Source organism: Nipponia nippon, unplaced genomic scaffold (assembly GCF_047370975.1).
Source record: "Nipponia nippon isolate SJK-2023a ecotype South Korea unplaced genomic scaffold, ASM4737097v1 scaffold_9, whole genome shotgun sequence".
Taxonomy (NCBI): domain Eukaryota; kingdom Metazoa; phylum Chordata; class Aves; order Pelecaniformes; family Threskiornithidae; genus Nipponia; species Nipponia nippon.
This window is the reverse complement of record NW_028262413.1, coordinates 19,075,787-19,098,975: the sequence shown is the minus strand read 5'-3', so window position 1 is coordinate 19,098,975 and position 23,189 is coordinate 19,075,787. Positions and strand designations below refer to the sequence as shown.

Below are 23,189 nucleotides of genomic sequence, written 5' to 3'. Positions count from 1 at the left end.
TACCCTGGCCCGTAATAAACAAACACACTTTTATCAAGTATAGAAAAATGCATATTTCATCACTGCTGCCTTAAATGCAACTTGGAATAAATGCTCACCTTTAATCAGCCATCTCAATATATAAACAGAGCGCAAAAGCTCAGGGGAATGAGGTACAGAATTGGGGCCACAGCTTTTCTAGGCGGCTCCAGGGAGGCAGGGCTATGGCTGCACAGGTGAGCCCCTGGCAAAACTGCCCTGAAAATTAACATTACTTGGCTTTTCTGTCCAGCCACGCGTTGTCTCCCATTCTCTTCTCTCCGCCACCGGAGCCATAGGTATTTTGCTTCAATGCTCAGCTGATAGCTGATCTTTCCCCTTGGATGCTAGCCATTGAAAGCAAGCACTTTGATTTGGAAATCAAGATCAAAGAAAGAGAAAAGATTAAACAGGTAAGTTTCGACCAGTGCGTGCCGAGATTATGCAGTGATGGATACACATTTCCCTGCATCTGATAAGAACAAGCTGCATTCTCTGGCTGGGGAGGGCCAGATCTATGATGTCTCTCACTGCTCATCATCTTACTGTCAAGTACCTGTGCTTTGCCATGCTCCCGGTAGTACAGCACCCACCGTCGTGGCCCTGCTCCCACCGTGCTGCTGGGGCTGGGTGCTGCTGGGGCTGGGTGCTGTCGCTCTCCTGCAGGCAGCGGGGCATGTGAAGGAGACACTGTGAAGCCTCAGCACTTCCTTTCCCCCCGACTGGGGCATTTTGCATCCCTGTGTGCTGATGGGAGCGCCGGAGGAACTGGTGACAGCAGGGATGGCAGCTGAGGCACATGCAGCTGTGCCCAGGGCTCCTGCCCACCTCCCCAGAGATCGTTGTCTGGTGTGTGCGTGCTCTTATAGCCAGGCACTCTCTGCGCCCTGGGGTAATAAATTCCCAGGGACGTAGCTGGACTTCACTGCTACCCCAGTGGGCTCGTGCCGGCATGCCAGGTCCCCTCTGAGCAAAGGAGTGCTGCTCTCTTCTGGGATTTGTGGTTCACAGCGTGAAAGTTGGGTGTGCAGTAGCACTGGGAATCTTATGTGCAACTCTGCAGTGCTGCCCAAGCAGTGATTTGGGGTTGTTTGGCACAGGATGTCACCCCATTGTTGGTGCTCCTTCCTCCTCCTCCCAGCCAATTCGGGGGGCTGGAGGTGGCCAGGCTCACCTCCCTCCCCATGCTCTGCCTGCTGGCATCACTTGCATGGAGCTGAGTGTGTCCAGTCCCACTGGTGATGCAGCAGTGCCTGCCGTAAGGCACGGCTTTGCTTCGTGCATCTCCCACTAACTCGCTAGGGAGCCTTCCTGAGCTGCAACAGCCTCAGAAGCCTTGTGGCCAATTAACCCCATACAGATTAGCCGCTCAGTCCCTGGAGCTGAGACCTCTGTGGCATGTATCTCCCAGGAGCCTTGTAAAGCTGACAGCTGGTGGGGAGTGGGTGGGCTGTGCCAGGTGCTGCGAGGCTGCAGAGATAAACCCCATCCCCTTGCGAGCAGTGAGGGTGCCCGTCACCCAGGGGCCCGGGTGGCCCTTGGCTCTGTGCGCTGGCTCAGGACACGGTGCTACCTCCAGCTGGGCCTTGGTGCTAATCGGGTTGTGCAACCCTGGCAGGCAGCTCCCCAGGCAGCTGCCTGCACCCCCAGGGGCCTGGGGCTCGTCGAGGGAAAGGTCTGTGTCACTTGCTTTGCTCTTGGCTTTATTTGCTTAGTGATGCAGAGCAGATTCTGTTGGAAAGCCTGGAGCTCTTGCCCTGTCTGTCCCCTTTGGCTCTATTAAAGGCCAGATTGCAGCTTCTTCCCAGCACTGCCAGTACTCTAGGGACTGCATGGTCTCCAGCCCTGCCCTGCTGCACCCTCTGTGCTGGTGAGGCCTCTCATGGCTGAGCCCGAGCCCAGCAAGACTGCCCCGGTACTGAGCATCTCCCCATCCTGCTCCTGGTGAGCCCTGGTTCCTCTGGCTACCCCAGCGCGGGCAGCAGCCTGCCTGTACTGCCTCTGGAGCCATCAGGATGGAGACACTTTTGTCTCCTTTGAAGCCTCATATGCTTTAGCAGGAGAAGGTTGTGCTTGCCCCAGCCTTGGGTGAGACCTGGCCAGGCAGCCCGGCCCTGGAGCCTCCCACTGCAGGCAGCAATTGCAGGCAGAGCTGCTGCATCTCATAGCTGGTTCCTCTCCTGCTTGCCAGCTCCCTGGGAGCACTGGTGTGTTGCAAACGGGCTCAGTGCCACTGAGCCAATGGCCCTGGGCACGTGACGGCGCGAAAGGAGGGCACAGGCATGTAAAGGAGTTAATCCAGGTGGGCAGAGCCACGCACCTCTGGGCCCCAGCACTAGGGCATTTCGAGGGGGTTTTCAAAGCATTTTTGAAGGGTCTGCCCTTCCCTGCAGAAAGTTGGGGGCTGTTGGCACAGGGACCCAGGTTCAGCCCTTGCCCGGCACCACAACTGAGAGCCTGCCCGTCTCCGGCAGTAACGCCAACAGCCGCCAAGCTGCCATGGCTCAGCCCTGGTTTAGTCCAAGTGGCAGCAATTCCTCTGGAGACATTGGTTTGCTCCGGGAAAGGTAGGAGCAAGCAGAGAAACACCAGCTCCCCATGCTGGGGATGTCCTCCAGGCATTGCTGCCCATGATCCCTCCTCTTGCCCCTCCGCCCGCGTGGCAGAGGGGTGGCAGGGTCCTGGGGGATCCCCCAGACAGAGGCATGGTGGGTGCTGGGGTGGCATCCACGGTCCTAGGTTGACATGGGCAATGCCCGGCTCCTCTCGCTTTCCCTGGGCTCAACTTCTCCTCTCCCGCTTGCTTTGCAGAGACTTGCCAACGCGGCAGAGAAGTTCCAGAAGGCTCACCACTGGCAGGACAACATCCGGGTAAGGCTCCGCGCGTGCCCCGGCCGCTCCCACCCCCTTCCCTTCTGGACGCTGAGCTCTGCGGAGGCACCAGCCTCGTGGCACAGGAATCAGCTCCTCGTCCCATCCTTGCTCCCATCCCTTGGCTCTTCCTTCCCTCCTTGCCCTCGTTCTCAGCTCCCTTGCGAGTTACCACTGGCCGTGCCGTGCTACTCGGCATGCAGTGGCCCCGGCACTGCCGCCTGCCAGCACTAACGAGAGCAAATGAAGCAATTTTGAGCTCATTTCCAGCCTCGCCTCTGCCTGCACGCGCTGTAAGGAGAAGGCAGGAGGTGAAGGTCGAGCTGGAGACTCAACACTGAGGGTTTGGGGGCCGGAGCGACTCTTACGCCCCCAGCCATCTCCAGCAGCTTTGGTGCCAAGTGGCGTCTCGTGCAGGGTGACGGCAGTGGTTGCTCATCCATGGCACCTGCCAGCAGTTGCAGTGGGGGCTGTTTCTGGGGGAAGGAGCAGTCTGGGCTGGGAGAGGGAAGATACGGGTTTAATGATTGCATTTGACTTTGTAATTCTGGTGGTGATAGCGCTCAGCGGGAACCTGAAGGATTCTGTCTGGAAATGCTCTCAAATTATAACAATAATACAAAAGGAAGGAAAGATTGTTTTCCTTCCAGTGCAAATGGAGTCTACAATAAAAAATACTCCTGAGCCACCCAGCCCCTCCCTCTGGGTTGGGCCAGATCCTGCCTGGCCCCAGGGAACCCCCTGCAGTTGCTGAGGGGACAGCCCAGGGACAGCCCCGCTGCTGGTCCTTGCTGGTGTGTTTTGGGGGTGTATTTCTCTGTCTGCAACCGTGATCTGCTCAGGGAGGAGAGGAGGTGAGGACCTGGAGCCACATCCTGTTCATGCAGACCCTCTTGCTATTGGCAATGGTCACCACGGTTTGATGTGGAGAGGGAGAGGCAGGAGGAGCAGAAAAGAAGACAAAGTGTTGACCTGCTTGGCTTTTGTTTGCCAGGTGGCCAGCATGGGGTGGATGCTCATGGCCGGTTCTTGTCCCCCCAGGAGCTGTGTCCCGTAGGCACCCGGGGAGGCTGAGCTTGCAGGGGTCTTCCTGTCATTAGCAGAAGCAGCCTCTCTAAGGAGAGGTGAGGTGTCCCCACCGGCCTTCCCGTCCAGCAGACAGTTGTCATAGGTACTAGTGGTCACCAAGACTTTTCTGCGTGAGAGTGCTGCTGAATTACTGTCACCTTTTTCCAGGAGGCCAGTGGAGGGGAGGTTAAGAGGATGGTGAGGTTTGGTGTGGGTGCCAGCTGATGCCAACACCGGTGCCTTGCCAGCACCTCAGCTGCAGGCTCAGGGCTCCAGGGGGAGGCTGGGAGCAGCGCCGGGGGAGCCGCAGGCATCTCCCACAGGCTCTTATCTGCACCCCTAGTGCTGGCCTGATCTTGTGTGTCCCCAGGGCACCTCATCCCCAAGCAGCACCCAGAGCTTGGCTGTGGGCACCCCAGGGACATCGTGGTGGCCCCATGCACCCTGCACTGGGCTGGCACCCAGGGGTGGATGCCCTGTGGCCAGGGCACAGGCAGGGCGGGCAGAGCTGGAGCAAGGTCCCTGCCTTTTGCAGCAGTCCTCGGTGCTTCTGCTCATGCCCTGGGCCACAGGGACGGGCAGCTGCTGCGCTGCAGGGACTCCTGCTGCGTGGCCCCTCCACAGCCCCAAAGAGCTCCCTCTCCATCCAGATCCAGCTGCCTTCTGCTGCGAGGGGGATAACAGTCAGGACACAAAACATGCCAGGAAAGGCTGTAGTGCTGGGGAGCTCTTGGCTCGTTTTGCCATTCACGACACAAACCTTTCAGAAATCCACTTTCCTAGAAAAAATATTTTTAATAGCACTGTTTGCAACCACTTAATCAAGGTAATTAGGAGCGAGTCACCCAGAAACAATGTGCAGCGATGCGTCACCACAGACCTCGCCGCAGCTTTATCAGGACAGCCCAGACCCAGCTGGGACACTTGATGGACTGGCCCAGCTCTGCGCACAGCACCCGGAGTGCTGGGTGTTTGCCCCGCCACAGCTGGCAGCCCTGCCTGTCAGAGCCCTGCCTGCATCAGCCCTGCCTGCATCAGCCCTGGTTCCCAGGCAGAGCAGAGGGACAGAGGGGCTGCGTAAACAGCTCCTGCTGCTGGGGTTGAACCTCCTTTTGCCATCCTTCATCCGTAAAATGGCAGGGCATGGTCAGACCTGCATGACAGCACTGGTGACACTGGCTCTGTTGCTGCTCCCAGCTTGTTGCCGGTGCTGGCACGGCAGCAGGCAGGGAAGGCGGCAGCGCAGCATCCCTGGCTCCTCCTCTCCTCCCTTCCCACCGAGCAGCTAGTTCCTTCTGGCCACAGCTCTCCCCTCCTCTCCCAGTGTGTCGCGTCCTAACCTCGCGCTGGAGTTGATGACAGATTGTGGCGAGTGCGGTTATTTTTGTGTTTCCATCCGAAGGCACGCCGGCAGATGCTGAGTGTTTGCGCTGCATTAGTGCTAATGGCAGCCCATTAAACCTCGCTGCAGATGGGTTGCTATGGAAGTCCGGGGGAAATGAAACAGGAGCAGGAGCCCGAGCGGCTGGGAGGCTGCTGCCAGTGATCACTCACGACCCATCTCTCTGGGGAAAGTTTCTTTTTTCTCGCTTTTTTTTGGTGTTCCCAGCTGCACACCGGCCATGCTGGCCTTTCTGAAGGGGTTGAGTTCAGCCTCCCACCTCATGGGGCTTTGCAAAGCACCTCCCTGTTCCCGAAACACTCCCCCTTGCCCCACGCTGTCCTGCCCTGTCCCTGCTCCTTGTCATCGCCCACCCTCAGGCCCCCCATGTCTCCTGGCCATGCCAAGCCAGGGCCGTGTCCCCACGTGTCCCCAGAGCTCCCCTGGACACTGCACTTTCCTTGGCTGAAAGCAGTCTTGGCCCCAAGGTCACGCATGTAGTGGCACCCGGGGCACCCCTCACATTGTCCCTCCAGCTCATTTCACCCCAGGGCTGGGTGGCAGCTCGGGGTGGCGCGGTGGGCTGGGACAGGGGGACCACAGGGCAGGCCATGGTGTGGGGCTGTTGTATCACCCTCGGTGATTTGGAGGGGGGAAAAGCTGTGCCCTTCCCCACCTGCACAGCGAGGGTCTCTCAGGGGTGCACGTTCATCCACCAGCCAAGGCTGGTGGAGCCCCAGAAAGGCAAGAGCTGCGTCCAGTTACCATGGGGCGGGCTCCCACCACGGGGCACTGTGACCGCCTGGCACTGGTACAATAAGAGACCACAAAAAGCTCCCAGTTCGCAGTGGCCTGGCCAACCAGTTTTCCCAGTGAGAAGCTTCTGGTCTCCGGGCTTGCACCCAGGCCTCTGCAGGGGGTCTGCTGAGACAGACTGGCTCCCCTCTGTGCAGAGCCAAGGGGGTCTGTCCCTTGAGACACATCAGGGCTGTCCCCCTGCTCTGGATGTCCCCAGACCTGTCCCCCAGCTGCGGCAGCAGTGCTGAGCCCCGCATGCAGCCTATCCCCAGCAGCAGATGGAGGTGCCAGGGCTGCAGCCCACACCGCAATACTGTTTACCAGGTTTCCATCCTGTTTGCCACCCTTCTCAGGCAAGAGACCTGCAAAATGTACCTATAAAAATGCTGGAAGGTCATGTTGAGTTTTCTGCTGCCATCCTTTGTATCCATCCTTGCTGACAAGCTGCCGTGCTGCCCATCGGGTGTCCCAGCCAGCTCCATGTTCTCCCAGCTCCTCTCCGCCTGCGTGCTCTGCTTTCCTTCAGGGTTTTCCAATGCCTTAGGTTCTTTTCCAGACCTTCAGCCCTGTCCCAGCGTCATCAGCGGGGTCGCTGGTGTCCTGCACCCTCACAGCATGCAGGAGCAGGGGCCTTGCTGACCCGGGGGATGCCGTCGAAGGTGCAGGTCTGCACCACCAGCCATGAAATGCATCCCAGGGCATCGTCATCACTGCATGCCCGTCTGCTAGGGCTGCCAGAGCTATTTGTCCCTTTAAAAGGGACACTCCGATGCTGCAGAGAGCCATCCCCGCATTTATGTGCGCTTGGCAGGATTATATAAATTGCCTTTAAAAGTTGACTTCTTTATAAGCCATTTTCTGCTTCATAAAATGTTTATTACTGTTGTTTTTCTCCCAGTTCTTCTTCCTCGCTGCATTTTCCATCACTACAATGGGAAGTTCCCCTCTTCCTCCGCCTGCTGCCCCCCTGCCTCCTATCTCTTCCCACCTTTCGGGTGCTGAAAAGGGATGTTTGAAGGGTCAGAGCTCAGCAGGCCCTTTCTCCTTGGAAAAGAAAAATAGCTATACATTGAGCTGCAGATGCAAGAGCTGCTGGGGACAGGGTTTAGCTGCTGGGGACAGGGTTTAACTGCTGGGCACAGCACGGGTGGTTTTGGTGTGCGGTGGTGTGCGTGGAGGCGGCAGAGGGAGCACAGGCAGCCCCGCGCCGCTGCCCCCATCCCTAACCCCCACCTGCAAGCACGCAAGCAAATAACAAAGCCCAGATAATTTCAAGCTCCATTAGAAACGAAACTCTGGGGAAAACAGGAATGCTGTTTGCCAAATGGGGAAGGACAGGAGGAATAATAGAGATTTTGCTCCCAGTCGCCCAAGAAAAGCGAGGGATAAAGCAGGGGGACATGGTGGCATGGCTGGATGGCCCTCTGCAGCCATGCAGCCCTGGATGGAGCAGCCCTGGATGGAGCAGCCCTGGATGGAGCACCCCTCCGGGCAGGAGGCCCTGCTGACCAGCTGCTCCATCCAGCATCGCCACGGCTGTGGCGGCTGTGCCACAGCCGCGCGTGGGCACCGGCGGCTGTTCTCGAGGGTTTGCTGCAGCGATGCAGGCAGGTCTTTGTGTTCAAAGCAGAGTTAGAAGGGCGAATGCCAGTTCCTTATCCCTGTTTCATTTTTCTCCTCCTTTAATTACAGATCCTACTTATCGGCCAAGAACAGAAAGATTGTCGCCGTAACCTTGCACTTGCCCTTGTAGAAGGTTTACCTAAAAAGTTAGAAAATAAAATCAAATACTCTAATTTGCAGTCGTCTTGCCATTTCAAACCCAGTTTTCATTACAGCACAGAAAGTGCATTGAAGCTGTGTTTATAACCCTCTTTTAGATAACAAATCACATTTTCTTTTGGCTGGCGAGTGTGTAGAATTGATATTTTTTTTTCAGTTTAATGGGTTTGTGTGTTCAGGAATGATCTCCATCAACTGAGAGTCTTTATTGTGTTTGATATAATGTCAGCTTTCATTACGCTCGGAGAATTACTGTGTTAAAGCACCAACCTTGCTGTAGAGCCGTTCTGGCCGAAACACAGAACAAGAAAATCATTCACAAAAACCCTGTGTTGGTGCCGTTCCCTCTTAAAAGCCAAGGACGGGGTTTGAGGGCGCTCCTCTCGCCCCCCACTCTGAAAGGTGGCTGGGCCACCCATGGTGGTCCCATGGGTGTGACGGTTTGGTGCATGGGCTGCTGACTTTCCTCCCGGTGCTGCCATCCCCTCCTGTCCCATCCATCCTGTCACTGGCAGGGCAGGGGGTCCCCGCCACCCACAAGCTCTGCATGGGTGCTGGCATCCCTGTGGTACCCAGGTGCAGCGGAGGGGAGAGGTGGATGCATCTCGTTCGAGGCAGGCTCGAAGGAACAGGAGCGGACAGGAGATGCCGTGTAAAGAAGAATAGCCGGCGAGGCGTGATCAGATAAAACATCTTCTCAGGGAGATGAAAAAACTGTTGACGGGTCACTTAAATATTTCCCCAGCTCTGTCAGAGAGGCAGAAGGAGGAAATTGCTTTTAAAAAAAAAAGATGCCAAAGCAGATTATGATGACTGTTTCCACCTGTCCTCGGTAACGCATAGGGTCTCTGCTGCTGGATAGGGTGCAAAGGGACTTGCATGGTAAGGGCTGCAGGAGAGGCACGGTCCCCACCAGATCGGTCCTGGGTCCATCCGACAGCCCAAGGTGGCTGGGGCTAACTGTGAATAATTTCCTCTTCCTGGGGACTGGGAAAGGATTCATCATGATGCTTATGGACAAGGATAGCCTGGTGGAAATAAAAGGTTCAGCCCCTACCAGCCGCTGCCAGTGTTTTTCATGATGCCCAGAGCCAGGCGTGGCTGTGATTGCAGGTAGGAATTTCTCCCAGGAATTTATCCAGTCCCTTTGGGAGCCTGTTCCTGGCTGTGGCCCTCACACCGACCCGTGGCAGCTGTTGCAGAAACACTTTCCTTGCCTTGTTACACAGCCGAGAAAGCTGCTGTGCCTCTGGCAGGACTAGGAGACCTTGGGGTGAACCCTCACCCGGCTGGGACCTCCAGCCCCAGCTGCCAGCTAGGGCAAACAGGCCGGCACGGACCCATCCCCAGCCACGGCCATCAGCTGGTTCCATCCCACTCCTCCCAACATGCGTGGGCTTGGCAGGGGCAATGCTGTGGTGGAAATGCGCTGTGTCCCCCTGCTCGTCCCCTGCTGCTACCCAGCCCTTAACGCAGACATGAGACTGCAGGAGCTGCGTGACACGCTGCAGGCTATCTTGCATGTGAAAGGTGCAACTATAAGCAAAATCTGTTGCTATTTCTGTGTGCTTAATGGTTCAGGGATGTGAAGAACTCCCTAAATGTTCACTGCCCATTATATGTGCTGGTGGCAGAGGAAGGAGCTGCTGGTGAGCAGAGCCACCGGCGCTGGGCAGGCACGCCAGCTCCTGTTTGCTGTCTCCACCTGCTGAATTACCCAGGCACAGATCCCGGTCACCTGGCTCATCCCCACATCGGCACACTGTGGGCTGGGATGCTGGCCCTGCCACTGGCCCCGTCCAGCAGCTGGGAAACAGGCAGATGCCAGCTTGGGATCCAGCTTGTCATCCCCACTGCCCTCTGAGTTCCTCCTAACTGCCTGGAAGGCAAACTGCTGCAGGATTTGGCTCTTTTAGAGCCAATTAAATCTTGAAAGAGATTGCCTGACCACAGGGGTCACCCATGCCGCTTGGAGAAATGAAACCTGCAGCCAGAGGGCTGAGATGGACCAAAATCAATGCGGTGCAGCGGGAACTACCTGCAAAAACGTCCTGAGGAGCCACAGCATCCCCAGGGCCTGCGATCAGCAGGGTAACCCTTACAAGACAGCAACGAGTGATCCTACAGAGGACAACACATCTGCAGGAAAAGAACTAGCCAGCTCAGGTGATCTTAGAGAAGAGCTATAGGGGGAGAGTGAGCCGTGGCCCGTCTGCTGTGTCCCTGCTGGCTACGGGCTCTGGCCGGCCGGGCTGGAGCAAGGAGCTGATGTGCCACCAGCAGCTTCTTCCCAGGCTTTTCCGGGGCGGTGGCAGCTGTGTGTGTGATATGGTTTGATTGCCACCTCGTTAGACTGCTGACTTGGAGGTTTGGGCCAGCACCCCTCCATCCTGACATCGCCAAGCTGCAGCGAGATAGCGGAGCACTGACCTTTCCAATGTTATTTTTAGTTGCTGTGATTGTTTTAGGTGAAAAAAGACCTGTTTGAATGCTTTTGGAGAAGGCTGTGCAGGGGGTGGTGGGGAGGAGTGCCCCTCACTGACCTGAGACCCCCTGTGCTCCTCCTTGTCGTGGGCTTTGGTTCAACCTTTGACGGCCGGTGCATGGCCAGGGAGCATCCGTGCCAAAGCAGGGTCCTCCCCTGAGCTGGCAAGGCTCCAGCTTGCAGCTCTCCAGAAGCTCACAGTCTAGTTTCGTTAATTAGCTTTTTGCTTAGCGTTTTGGTGTAAAATTGGCGAAGGACTGGAGCATGGGGCTGTTATGGAGGGCTCAAGGGGGACAAGCAGGACGTAGGGTCCCTGGGGAGACTCTGGCACACAGCATCCCTGGAGCCCCATCCAGGAGGTCCCATCTGGGTCAAGCCCTGGGCGGGGGCTGCGCGGTGACACCAAACCCTTGCTGTTTGGTGCAGGCATGGTGGTTACTCCGTGGCTTTGCTGGAGAAGCCTGGGTGATGGCTTCAGCGGCGTTTGCAGATTAGTCTGCAATTGCACTTAACTCCTAAAGTTGTTTCCCCATAACTAGCACTGAGTGTTTAGGAGATGAAAATAACTCTGTGCTTATCCACTAGCGACACAGCGCTTGCAGCGCCATTACGCAGATGCCGTTTGGCAATTAGGGTGTGAGAGAATGGGCAGCGGTTGACACATCATCAAGGCGCAGCTACCCAGCATCCACCTCCTCTTCAACACAAACCAGCGAGTGCTTTTTGCAGGCTCGTTTGCAAGAGATGGGGCAATGTTTTACCCTGAAATCCCTTGACATCTTCACCTTCTTGTTTTCTTTATTGGTATTTATTCTGAAAGGCTCTAGAAATATCAGTGCTATTTACACAGACCGGGTACTTGGTTTAACATGGACCGGAGGAGGAGGAAGAGAGGATTACATGAAGAAGGCAAGCATGGTTTAAAAAACAAATATTAGGGAGATGAAATTGCATGGCCCCTTGTTGCCCCTCAGGAGGCCCCTGCCATCTCTCTAGAGGATCCCCGAGGGCTCTGTCCCTCCTTCCTGGAATAAATTCCCACCGGCTCCACTGGCCTGTGGATGGCAGGGTTGCGGATGCCCTGCCAGCTCCCACGGGCTCTCTCACACCCCACCAGCCCCGCAGCATCAGCGGGATTGTGGTGAGGAGATCGGAGCCTGGCATCAGGGCATATCCTGGAGCCAGAGCCACGGTGACACTGGCCGTCCCACACGTGCCATCTCACATGTGCAAACCTCAGTGGTGACATGGGGGAGGGGCTGGGATCTCACCTGGCTGCTCCTAGGGTCGTCAGGGTTTGAAAAAGTGCACAGCAAGGGCTCTGTGATCCCTAGGGAAACCGGTGGGAGAGACGTCCTTCCAGGAGGTCTGCTCCCTGTGCCGTGTGGTGCCATGCCATGGGAGCGCTGGAGCGGGTGAAAGCGGGACCAGGGGACCGGCTCTCCTCCCCAAGCATCACCTCGCCACCTTCTCCCCCATGGCAGGAGTGGGGCCACGACGGGTGGGAGGGGATTCGAGCTTTTCGGAGGAGCCAATGGAAGATAAAACGAATAACAAAGCACCTTCTGGATGGCTGTTGTTAGTCACACTCACTCCTGATTAAAGATCATTAAACATGAAATTAGCTCGTTTGTGTTACGGGTCTCCCGGGGGTTCCTTTAATTAGGAAGTGCAGATGGCCACAGACCCGGGGAGACGGCAGCACCAGCGAGGGGCAGGGGCGTGTGCGGGGCCGGGAGCAGCGCAGGGAGGGCATCTGAAGGGAAATTAATTTTTTTTTTCCCTTTTCTTGTTGTTGTAAACCCCTCAGCATTTCACAACAAATCACAGATAATTAATAAGTACATTCCCTTAATGACTAGGCTTTTTAATAGCAGAAATTGGAAGATGCTGCGTCGATTTTTTTTCTCTTTCCCCTCTCAGTGCTGCCTTATTGCTGTGATTCAAGTCACAGAGCCCGTGGCAGGGACTGGCCCCTCTGCCCAGGAGGATGCTGAAACCGCCCTTCGCAATCTCTCTCCCGGGGGGACATTGGCCGCCACAGCCTGCCGGGGTCCCCCTGCCACCAGTGCCCCCGAGAGAGCAGCATCCCCACTCCAGGGGCTTTTCCACCTCTTGGTGGTCTTGTGTCTTAATAGCCTGAGGAAGCAGCAGCAAACTGCTCTAGGGAGCAGGTCTGTGGCTAGAGGATAACGCCGGTGAGGGGTTAGTGATTGCCAGCTCCCAGTGGGGCCGGGACAGTGGAGCGGGTGATGCTGGCTGCCTGGCAAGCTGCTCAGACCTGCCAGCCCCTTTCCCCGGCACGAGCTTGTGACCAGGCTGGGCTGAGCGTCATGGTGCCACCAGCCCCAGCACAAGCCCATGGCCAGGCTGGGCTGGGTGTCACAGTGCCACCAGCCATGGCACAAACCCGTGGCCAGGCTGGGCTGGACATCACGGTGCCACCAGCCCTGGCACAAGCCCGTGGCCAGGCTGGGTGCTGTAGAGGCAGCAGCAGAGCAGGAGCGGGGAGGAGGGGGATGCAGTCAGTGCTGTTAAGGTTTTGGCTGGGTTTCTGTTCTGGGCCCAGATCGCTTTCCTTGTTAACTAATAACAGCAATAATTATCCCAAAGTGCTGCCTGGGCATGCGGGAAGGAAGGTTGGTTTGCGCGGTGGCTGCCGATGGCTGATTGAGTGGCAGACATGTTAGCGCTGCGACAGCTGCCGGTGCGCCTGCATCGCGCTCACGTCCCGGCACGCAGAGCAGAGTCTCTGAGTGCCCTTTAATTATCCCTTCTGATGGCACACGAAACGCTGTTGTGACAGCATTGCTGCTCTCCGAATTGCCTCTTTAGGAATTTTATCAGCTGCCTTGCGTCCTGACGTGCGGGGAAGAGGAATCCGAGCAGACCTTTCTGCCTAAATAGGCTCTAAATACCCCAAATTAATGATGTGCATTTCTCCACGGAAGCGAGGACGCTCTTCTCCCTGTTTCTGCCGCGTGGGGAGGGAGCTCTGCTGGCTGCAGGGCCGCTGCCTGCCACACCGCCTGTGCCTGGCTCTCCTGCAGCTCCTGATGCTTGCAACAGGACGAAAGCATCCCAGGCGCAGGGACACGGTGCAGACTTGCACCCAGTGGCAGTGTAGAGGCCGCAGTCACACTGGTGGCACCATCGTGGGGCTGTTTGGCTGTGGCAGAGGCTGTGCGTGGCCCCGCGCTGCTGCGGCTCGGTGGCATCTGTGAGCAGAGGGAAGCGTGGCAGGCGATGGCTGGTCCTTGGAGGGCGGATGAAGGGGATGTGGGGTCCCGACCATGTCCCAAGGACAGCGTGGGGTGAGCAGGGCTCAGTCCTCAGTGATGTGGTGGCTGCCAGCAGCATGACGGAGGTGCTGGGGGGACAAGTAAGGGGGAGGGATGCCTCTGCTATCCCTGTCCCTGCCCGGCACTAACTCAGCTCTCCCTTTTCTCTGCAGGAGGAAGACATCGAGTACTACGACTCCAAGGCTGACACTGAATACGTGAGTACCATCCCTGCTGCACCGCTGGCACAGTCATCACCCCGGCCCGGCGCTGAGCCCATTGCCGGCGCTGACCCCAGCACCGTACAGGGTGGGCATGGCACAGCATTTTTTACAGCTGGCGTAACAAGACTCTGTGGTGGGCAGCGAGTGCCCAGTGAGCAGCCATGTCCCCCCACAGCTGAGCCGTGGTGGCATCTGTACACCGGCACCAGGCCCAGCAGCAGGCAGGTGGGCAGGTCGTTCTGCTGCCTGCAAAAGTTTCTAAAATTAAAGCTGGCATCTGAAATTCAAATGAAGAGCAAACCTTTAATTAGAGACTGAATCTAATTCTCTGCCCCCCTCCCGGCACAGCCGTCCTGTGATTTCTGGCAATCAGTGCTTTAAATACAGACCCGACAGCACCGCTCTCCCGGTGTTCCCGAGGGGGCTGCCATTTGCTGCTCCTCCACACGGTGATGGTGACGGCACTCAGGTGCCATGCCGTGGGCGCAGGTCCTCCACCGGCAATGGCTGCTGCCCCACAGCACCCTGCTTTGCTGGCAGGTCACGGGTCACCCAGCTCCTACGGTGTGCCATGCCCTGGGATCCTTCTGAAATAGGGGCTCGCCGGGTTGGTGATGCTCTCGGCGCAGGGCTGCTGGGCAGCGGGTGCATCGCCGTGTCCTTGGAGCTGGCTGGGAGTCCCGAGCAGAGCAGGGTGGGGGCTTGGGGTCAGCCCCAGCCAGCGCAGTGCCCCAGGACTGGTCCTTGCCCCAAGGCAGAGCCAGCAGCAGATGTGCCATCGGGGGACAGTACTGCAGTGGGAGGGGAGGAGTGGCAGCACATGGTGTTTGCAGCAAACTGCTTGCAAACCACACAGCCTCATCCGAAAATAACGCTCAGGTGACCCCGTGAGCCTTCAGAAGGCCCCATGCAGAGAGCAGGGAGGATCCAGGCTTCACGGCATCCCACCAGCTTGGGCAATGCACCCTGTGCAGAGCTCCAGCTCTCCTCTCACCCTGCCTTGGAGGTGATGCCCCAGAGCAGAGCTAGGAGCAGGCTGGGGGCAGGATGGATGCCTTGAAAGCAGAGTTACTGTCAAACCACTGGTGCCATTGGCTCAAGGCAGTGACAGCAGGAGGGCTCCTTGGCAGGGGAAGCCTGCCACAGAGAGTCGGGGAGGTAGAAGGGAGAGGTTGGGCAGATGCTGTGACGGAAGGGGAAGATGCTTGCTTTCTTGAGCAGGTCTGCCTCCTCAGGGTCCTGCTCATTCAGAGCAGGGGATGTCTCCTGTACCTCCCCAGCCTGGGGGAAGCTGTCAAAGGAGGGAGGGGAGGATCCTGCTCTCCATGGCCACTCCAGAGAGGATGGAGCTAATGGGCTTAAAATGCATTAAAGCAGATTTTGAATAGAAGCAGAGGAAAAACTGGCAGGTGGTTAAGGCGGAGGACACAGCCCAGGGAGCAGGGCAGCTCCCTGCCCAGGGGGCCAAGGAGAAGGACTGATGCATCCATCAGGCTGGACAGGGCTTTTGCCATCCCTGCCGCAAGGCAGGGGACAGGGGAGCTGGATATCCCCATACCTGGTGTTACCCTGACCAGTCCTGGCTGCCTACACCCAGCCGGTGTCGGCAGTGGCGATCCAAGCTGGCAACTCATGGCTGTTAGCTTTGTGATTAGCCATTTCCAGCATCCCCAGTTACATTAGGCGGGATTGGAAATAGGAGGTGTCTTGACCTCAGAGCTGTGCTCGCCAAGCCCACGGGGCACTGGGGAGAAACCGTGCACCGTGGCATGGCACAGTGTTCTGGAGACCACAGTGCTCGATTCCCTGGTCCCCAGCCCTTCCCCAAGGGAGGTGACGTGTCATCGGGGAGGAACAACCTTGTAAGGCCATCATCGTCCACACCAACTTCAGTCCTCCTCTGGGGAAAAATCAAGCAAAATTGGGGGTGTCCTCTTGCCGAGGTTTGTGGGTTCAGCAGGGGGGTCCTTCCCTGTCAATGCCGTTGTTGCTTCCCAGTGAAATCCCAGCAAATTTAATTCCAGTAAAAATAATGGAGAGAAAAGGTGATGCTGAAATAAAAAAGGAGGGAGATGATACCTGAAGGTCTGAATGGAACTAAATAGCACTCTTTCCATCTTTTCTTTATTTTGCTTCAATTTTTATATTTAAATTGAGCAGGATCTAGCTGAAATGGAGTTAGTTCTGATGGACAATGCCTATTCAACATAACTGGGGCTTATTCACAAGCCTTACGCTGGCTTTAACTACAGCGAGAAAGAAATGAGCTTCCTATTCATTTTGCTTGCACCTCAGCTCTGCTATCTTCCTAAACAGATTTTGGATTTCCAACTGGGTTTTAACAAATGGGAACATCAGAAAAATTTCCTGGGGGTCCCCAAGGCTCTCAAAATATTTGCAGAAGTCAGGTTTTCACCTTTCCCAACTAGCAAGGGCTATGGGGTTTATCCAGGGAGAAGTGTTCAAATCAGCAGATGCTCTCAGTTGGGTATCACAGGCAGAACAACACAGAAATAAAGTGATTTTCCATCTTTAGTACTGTGTTTATGGCAGGGAATGATGCTTAAGTCACAGCTAAGGCCAAAATCCCCTGGGATGTGCCGTTCTCTGGTGGGAGCTGATGGAGCCATGCCCAGGTCCCAGCTGGAGGACCACATTACAGGCTTCATTTTCTGCTTCGCATCAGCCAGGAGCTGTTGGTTCCTAGGCTGTGAAGTAGCAGACGAGAGGTTTTGCTGTTGCTGCTCCTCCCATGGTTGGAGAGATGTACCCAGCGGCAGTACAGCATTCATCAGGGCCTGGCAATCCACCCCTGGGGACATCCATGCAAGCCCTGGTCCTTGTCCCCGTCCTCTCTGCAGGATGCAGGGCTGATGCGATGAGGAGAAGTGAGATCATGTCATTTTGTCCTGCTCCAAACCAAACGTCATCGCTTCTCCTCCATAGGCACGCAGTTTGCAGATGAAGGTACTGTTCACCCCAAGGTCACCCCCCCCCCGGCACCCACCAGCCTGCTTGAGGTCCCTGGGGAGGGGTGAGAGCAAAGGGGCCGGTGGTGGAAGGCTGTGCACCAGCCTCTGCAGCCTCCGGGGCAGGGGATGCAGGGGAGACTGCAGTGTCGGTCCCGGCCGCAGGCAGGGGCTGCCCACTCGCTGCTCACCCTGCTCAGGAGATGCAGCAAGGAGAGGGAGGAGGGAAAAAAAAAGCCCCTAAATGTCAGCAGGAGATGAAGGGTGTTGGAAAATTTAATCTTCCAACTTTCTCAACTAATGTGACATTTGGATTTCCTCCCGATAAGCTATCAGCCCCAGAAGTTTCTTTCTTTTGCCTTTTTTCTTTCTTTTTTTTCCCCCCTTCTTCTCTCCTCTGGCTGGTAATTTAAAAATAAATGGTCTAGAAAGATCTCTAAACAGTACCTTTGGCAAAGATTAAAAAAAGCGAAGGGGGATAGGGGAGCAGGCTGGCGGGAGAGGCTGATTGTTATTTATAACCTGGGCTGCTATAAAAGCAGGAACGTGGCTGGAGAACACACCGTCTCCCTCCCTGGCATTAAATTGCCGCATTTCAGGAAAAGCTGAGATATTTAAGAAGGAGAAGGGCCCTTTTGCATGGGCTTGGAGTTTCTCAGCCATGTGCCTTGAAGCTTGCGGGGGAGGGCAGAGGGCAGGACTGCAGCCCCGGGAATGGGCGCAGCCCCTCTGCTCAGCCTGCCCCACTTACCCCGAGAGCTGGCACAGGGCAGTGGTGGGTTTGCGGTTAAGAGAAAAAAAAATCCTTCTGAATTTGGGGAAAAAAAAGGGGGTTTGACTGTTTCCTCAGATTCCCCAAATGGGGTGAAGTGGTTTTTTTGGATGGTTTCAAAATCTTTCTGTCTCAGAAAGTGGGAGCAGGCTCCCCCAGGACAGCTTGCGCAGGGAGAGGGGGAATGTGTGCTGTTTAGATCTGAGAGCTGGCCCTTCTTGCAAAAAAAAAAAATGGCATTTTTCTAGCAACAACATCAAAACACCTCTGCTGAGGAGCCCCCAGGTCTTGACACAAGGCAATGCTGCTGGTGGGTGCTGTGCGGGCGCAGCCGGGGGCTTTGCGGGGCAGGAAGGTGTGTGTCCCCCGCCCCAAGCCCCGGGAAGCGGACGAGTACGTGCTGTCACCACTCTTCTCCCTGGCTTCTTGCGTGACCATGGACAAATGGCCCCGTGCCCTGGGACTCATTTCCCCTCACCTGCAGAGGACAGCAGTGAACCCCCCCACCTTTACAAAGGCTTTGAGGCTTGCAGGTGAATTGAGCCACACATCCCATTTATATTCATTATTAGTAGTAAACACAGCATGTTGATATGAATATTTTGCTGACTTTTCCAGACTTAACATGGATGGGTGCCCTTGGGAAATTTAAAAGGATGTGTTGAGATCTTGGTGCGATATATTCTTGATCGAGTGTGTGAGGGGCAGGACGTGGGATGCAGGGGTGCTGTCGGGGTGATGCGGCTTTCAGGAGCTCTGCTGGTGCTGAGAGTACCAGGAGGAGCACTGCGGGGGAAGACTGTGGCTACCCGGCATGTCCGGAGCTGCGAAACCCAAGCTGGTATCCTGGAGCGGCTGCCTGCACCACTAGCCGGATCAGCCCTGCGTTTGTCATCGGTGCTGCCATTTAAGCAGTCATCATTAGCTGTGATGGCTCGTTCCCATGGAGATGAGCAATGAACGGGGGTGTCTGCGTCCGCCGGAGCTGCCTGGCCGAGGCATCGCTGCTGCGCCAGGTCACATCCCCGGCTCGATCCGCAGCTCCAAACCCCGTCACTGGTGGGGACCCCCAGATAGTCCTTGTGCCTGTGGGCAGGCTGGCTCTCCTCAACCAGCACCAGCCTGGATGTGATGGAGGGCAGGTACTTGCCGAGAGCATGGCAACCTCCAGTAAAGCTGTTGGGTGGTGCCACTGGTGCTCACTGGGTGTTGCTGCATCTCTGGTTTTTGTCCCCTGTCTGTCATTTTGGGAGACTCAAGAAAAAATGTTGTGACTGGCAACCCAGCTGCTAAAGCCCTGAAGATGGCAAAACCTCTTGGCGTGTGATGACTTCTTGCTGAAGCAATAAATACGTATAATATTGATATATTGCCATGGAGTTGATTTCTAATGGTGTGTAGCAAATAATATATTCAAACTGTAGCATCAATTTGTGTTGCGTTGTACATATTGCAACAGATAAATAGATGTTTCCAAGTTCTTTTGAAATGTAATGATGAGAAATGCTGCAAAATCTGGCTGGGGGCCTGTCGAGATGCTCGCAGTTAAACTGGTGTAAATCTAGGAGGAATCTTCTCCTTTGCTTTAATATAAATTTAATGCAGAATTTCTTCCTCCAGCCTTCCCAAGGTGGCTCCTTGTAGCCCCAGCCTAGCACCGAGGTGCTCCCATCCCTGCCTGGACCGGTGACAGCTTTGCCTGCCTTCATCCGGGTGGAAATGACCCCATTTCAGGGGCCAAATTCAGCCTGGCTTAAACAGGAATAACTCAGTTGAGACCGGGAGATTTATGGATAAAGGATAAGCGTAACTTGGATAACATCAGCTCTTTCCACGGGTCTGTTTGCCATATAGGTCTCAGTGATGCATGAAGTGTCCTACGTATAGATAGCTGTAGATTTGTCTCTAAGATCTATACATATGCCTCTTTACAGCTACATGAATGAGAGCAGCCAGACAGCGCCGAACCTGGCAGAATACAAATTAGTCCCTCAGAAGTGGGTGATATAGCGGAATAATGATAAACAGAGGAGCAGTAATTATATACAGTAGTTCCAGCTCCAGTGAAGTGGGGAATAACCACACCAGCGTGTGGGAAATAGGGAGGGTTGGGTTTTCCCAGCTGCCGGCAGTGGCAGGGGCAGCGGATGGGCTGGACCCGGGCAGGGTGCCCTGCCGATCTGAGATGGGGAGGGATGGGAAGGTGTCACCAGGACTTTGCTGGGCTCAGAGAAAAAAAGGTTTTGGTGTCAGGTGCTGCAGGTACCCTCAGGGCCATGGCTTTATCCCATCTAAAGCCTGTTTTCAGCACGTGCCTCTAAATCACCGTCTGGTGCTCGAAGAGGTTGGCAGGGGCGAACCACTGTGTGTGCAATGGCTTTCTGCCAGGGACTTGAGACCCACATTGATGGCAGGCTTGGGGCCGGATCCACTCTCCAGATAGCCCATGACCCAGCACGCGGCTGGGGTGCTGGCTCTGCTGCAGCATCGCGGCTTTGCAGGGGGTCCGGCAGTCAGTTTTGTGCCTTTTGTCCAGATTTATGTGAAATCGAGAGTGTAATCTGGATTTCAATCTTAGCGATGTAGCTCAGTGGAGGTGGGGACCATCCCTGCTTGCCTCCTGCTTGGCTACTGCAGCTGTAATTGAGTTCAGCATCTTTCTGGACGGCTGGAGCCCCAGCACTGGGATCGGCCTGGTGATGTGTTTACATTCGCAATCCGTTGGCTGGAATTAAAGCCCAAACCTCGCATATCAATCCTGTTATTCTCCTGAGCTGTGGCGAATGGTTTGGCCACCCCTCACAATGTCAGGGGAATGTCACCGCCTTGGTGGCCGGCCGGAGCTGGCACAGGGGAGGTGACATCTCTCTACATCGTCTGCGAAGGGGAAACAGGGAGGAGGCCAGGATGGATGTTAAACAAGCTTTGTAGTTTATTTCCCAAACACAACATTTTCCTTTAAATATGTGGCTTTTCCCATGAGAAATTCAGATCTTTTGTCCCTGGGTTTTGTCGAGAGGAGCCTGGCCAGTGGGAGGGCTGCTTGCACTGGGCCATCAAAGACAGCAGGATGGGACTGACCCCTACCCCTTGTCCCCACTGGTGCCGGGGTGCTTTGCTGTGGGATGGCGTGGGGCATCCCTCTGGGCAGCCGTCCCCAGCACGGCACCATGCGAGCCCTGCCTGGAGCTGCTCGCTCTTCCAATCACGTCCACTGTCGTTTCTCTGGGGCTGATCTCTGCTACCGCAATCAGATGGCCTTACACGGGCTCTGACATAGGCACTTCACTCGGGGGGAGGCACGAAGGGGGAGGCATGAGCTGCTTCTCGAGGGGAATTTGCTCCCTCGCCAGGTGGCTCGGTGGCCGGATCCACTCCTGCTCTCCTGCACCCCCCTGCCCCTTTCGTTGCCACAGCCAGGGCCATGGGAAGGTGGCCGGAGCTGTCCTGCGCCCCAGCTGAAGCTTGGCATGTCCCTGCCCCTGTGTTGCCTGTCCCTGCCTGTGGCTGGGACAGGCAGCTCTGCACTTAGCCCCTCTTCAGTGGGGATGCAGCTCTGAGGGCACAAAGGGCAGATGCTGCATCCTCCTCCTCCTCCCAACCTGAGCATCTCACAGCCGGCTGCAGCCACCCTTCCCCAGCCACTGGGCTTGCTGCAAGGACACGGCAGCCTGGAGCCAGCACCTTCTCCCGGGTTTCTTTGCTCCCAGCGGGATGGCAAAGGCAATTTCCCCGGCAATGCCATCCCCTTTCTCCTGCTTCCCCGCATGGCCCTGCGCCCTTGGCTCTGATCCTGCCTGCAGCCACTGGCCATCCTGCCTGCACCAGCTCAGCCCGGCCCTGCCTGGCCAGAGGGGTTTTATCCCCATGCGGTACTGGTAGCAGGGCCCCGGGAAGAGAGAGGAGGGCTGGGAAGGTGAGGGAGCACGCTCCAGCACCAGCAGTGGGGAATTCGACGTCTTACCACCATAATTAAATATTGTTTGCATTGCTTATTGACAGAGTGCTAAGCTGTACTCCGTTTTAATTTCTTCTTTGATAGTTGCCTTTTGCTGCTAATTGATTTTCAAGGCTTTTTTTTGTTGAGGTTTGGGGGTTTTTTGTCTGATTTAATACCTGCCGTGCTACCAAAGCCAGAGAGGCAAGGGTAACTGGTGCTCGCCTTCATGCACACCTGCTCCCGGCACCCTTTCCCCTGTGCCTCCAGCGCTGGCATGGGCTGCAGGCCAAATCCAGCATGAGAGCCGGCACGGCTGGTCTCCGCGGGAGGATGTTTGGTCATAGGCTTTGGGCAGTGATGTTCCTGGCGTGTGTCCGAGGCTGGCACCCCTAGATGACCCCGTGTGCTCTGCTCCTTCCCCAGGACGATCCCGATGGAGAAGAGATCGAGAGGGAGAAGTCCAACTCCTTGAAGCTGGAGTTCACCGATGATGCCAACTTCAAGACCAAGGTTAACTATTCGTATGCTGCCGTGCAGATCCCCACGGACATCTACAAAGGCTGTGAGTGCCCCTCCTCAGTGCTCCGCTCTGCTCTGTGCTGCCAGGCCAGGCTCAGCCTCCACCTCTCCTGTTTAGGGTGCCACAGCTCTGGGGACCGTCACCCCAGGGTGCCCCAGCTGGGTCTCGGTGCCGGGACAGGCTGGTGCCCAGTCGGGTGGGCACTGAACAGAGGCAGAGTCACCGTGTCAGGACAGAGGTGACAACGTGTCCCTCCCCAGAGACCCTCAAGATCTTAGCATGGGCCAAAGAGGCAGATCAGGGATTAGGGGTTATTAGGAAGGGATGGAGAGCAGAGGAGAAATAGTAATTATGGCACAGGGTAAAGCTCAGCTCTGCCCACATGGCTGTGATCCTCCCCGGAGAAGAGCTCAGCAAAGCTCAAGGAGGTTCAAAGCGGGAGCTGGAGACGATCAGAGGGACTGAGCAGCTCTGTGCAGGAGCAATTATGGAGACGACAACTCCCTGCTCGTAGAAGGGAGTGAGACAGAGCTGGGTGGTGGGAGAGAGTGAAGCAGAGATGTTTCCTCACTGACTTCGGGCTGCTTGGGGCTGAGTTTATGAAAAGGAAGAGCAGCTGAAATCCTGCAGGAAGGCAGCGAAGGTGATTGCAGGACACTGCCATGCTGCCCCAGGGCAGCCCCCGCTGCTGGGAGCGTGCAGAGGGTGTCAGCCCTGTCGTCGTGCCCCTGCGGCTGCTGGAGGGCGTGGGCTGCTCCAGAAAGGGGGCCTGGGTCAGTGGGCCTACCCGGGAGCGGGCAGGGAGGGATGGATGGATGGATGGATGGGACAGGACGTGCCACACTAGCGTTCAGTCCCCGCCGGGAAGAGACACAGTCCCTGAGCTTCCAGAGCTCTCTCCTACCTCGCCCTGCCGCGGTGGCACATGGTGACAGTCGGTCTCCATTTCCCTCTAGTGGCTGCTCTGCACCAAGCTGGGGACTGCTCCCGGCTGGAGATCATCCTCCAGCACCCACGGGACGCATACTGCGCCCAGCCCCAGCCCCTGCTGTTGGGGGACACCCCTCGTCTCCCTGCACC

General features: G+C 56.4%; 1 protein-coding gene across 2 annotated transcripts in view; it reads left to right on the top strand.

Annotated features, from left to right (window-relative positions):
* The window catches only part of CACNA2D2 (calcium voltage-gated channel auxiliary subunit alpha2delta 2), a 227,150-nt gene that overhangs the window by 177,559 nt on the left and 26,402 nt on the right, over window positions 1-23,189 (top strand). For both annotated transcript variants that reach the window (XM_087743979.1, XM_087743980.1), the window contains exons 4-6: window positions 2,830-2,889; window positions 13,858-13,902; window positions 22,013-22,151. In XM_087743979.1, the coding sequence (XP_087600105.1) occupies window positions 2,830-2,889; window positions 13,858-13,902; window positions 22,013-22,151 (244 nt within the window). The remainder of the gene's footprint in view (window positions 1-2,829; window positions 2,890-13,857; window positions 13,903-22,012; window positions 22,152-23,189) is intronic.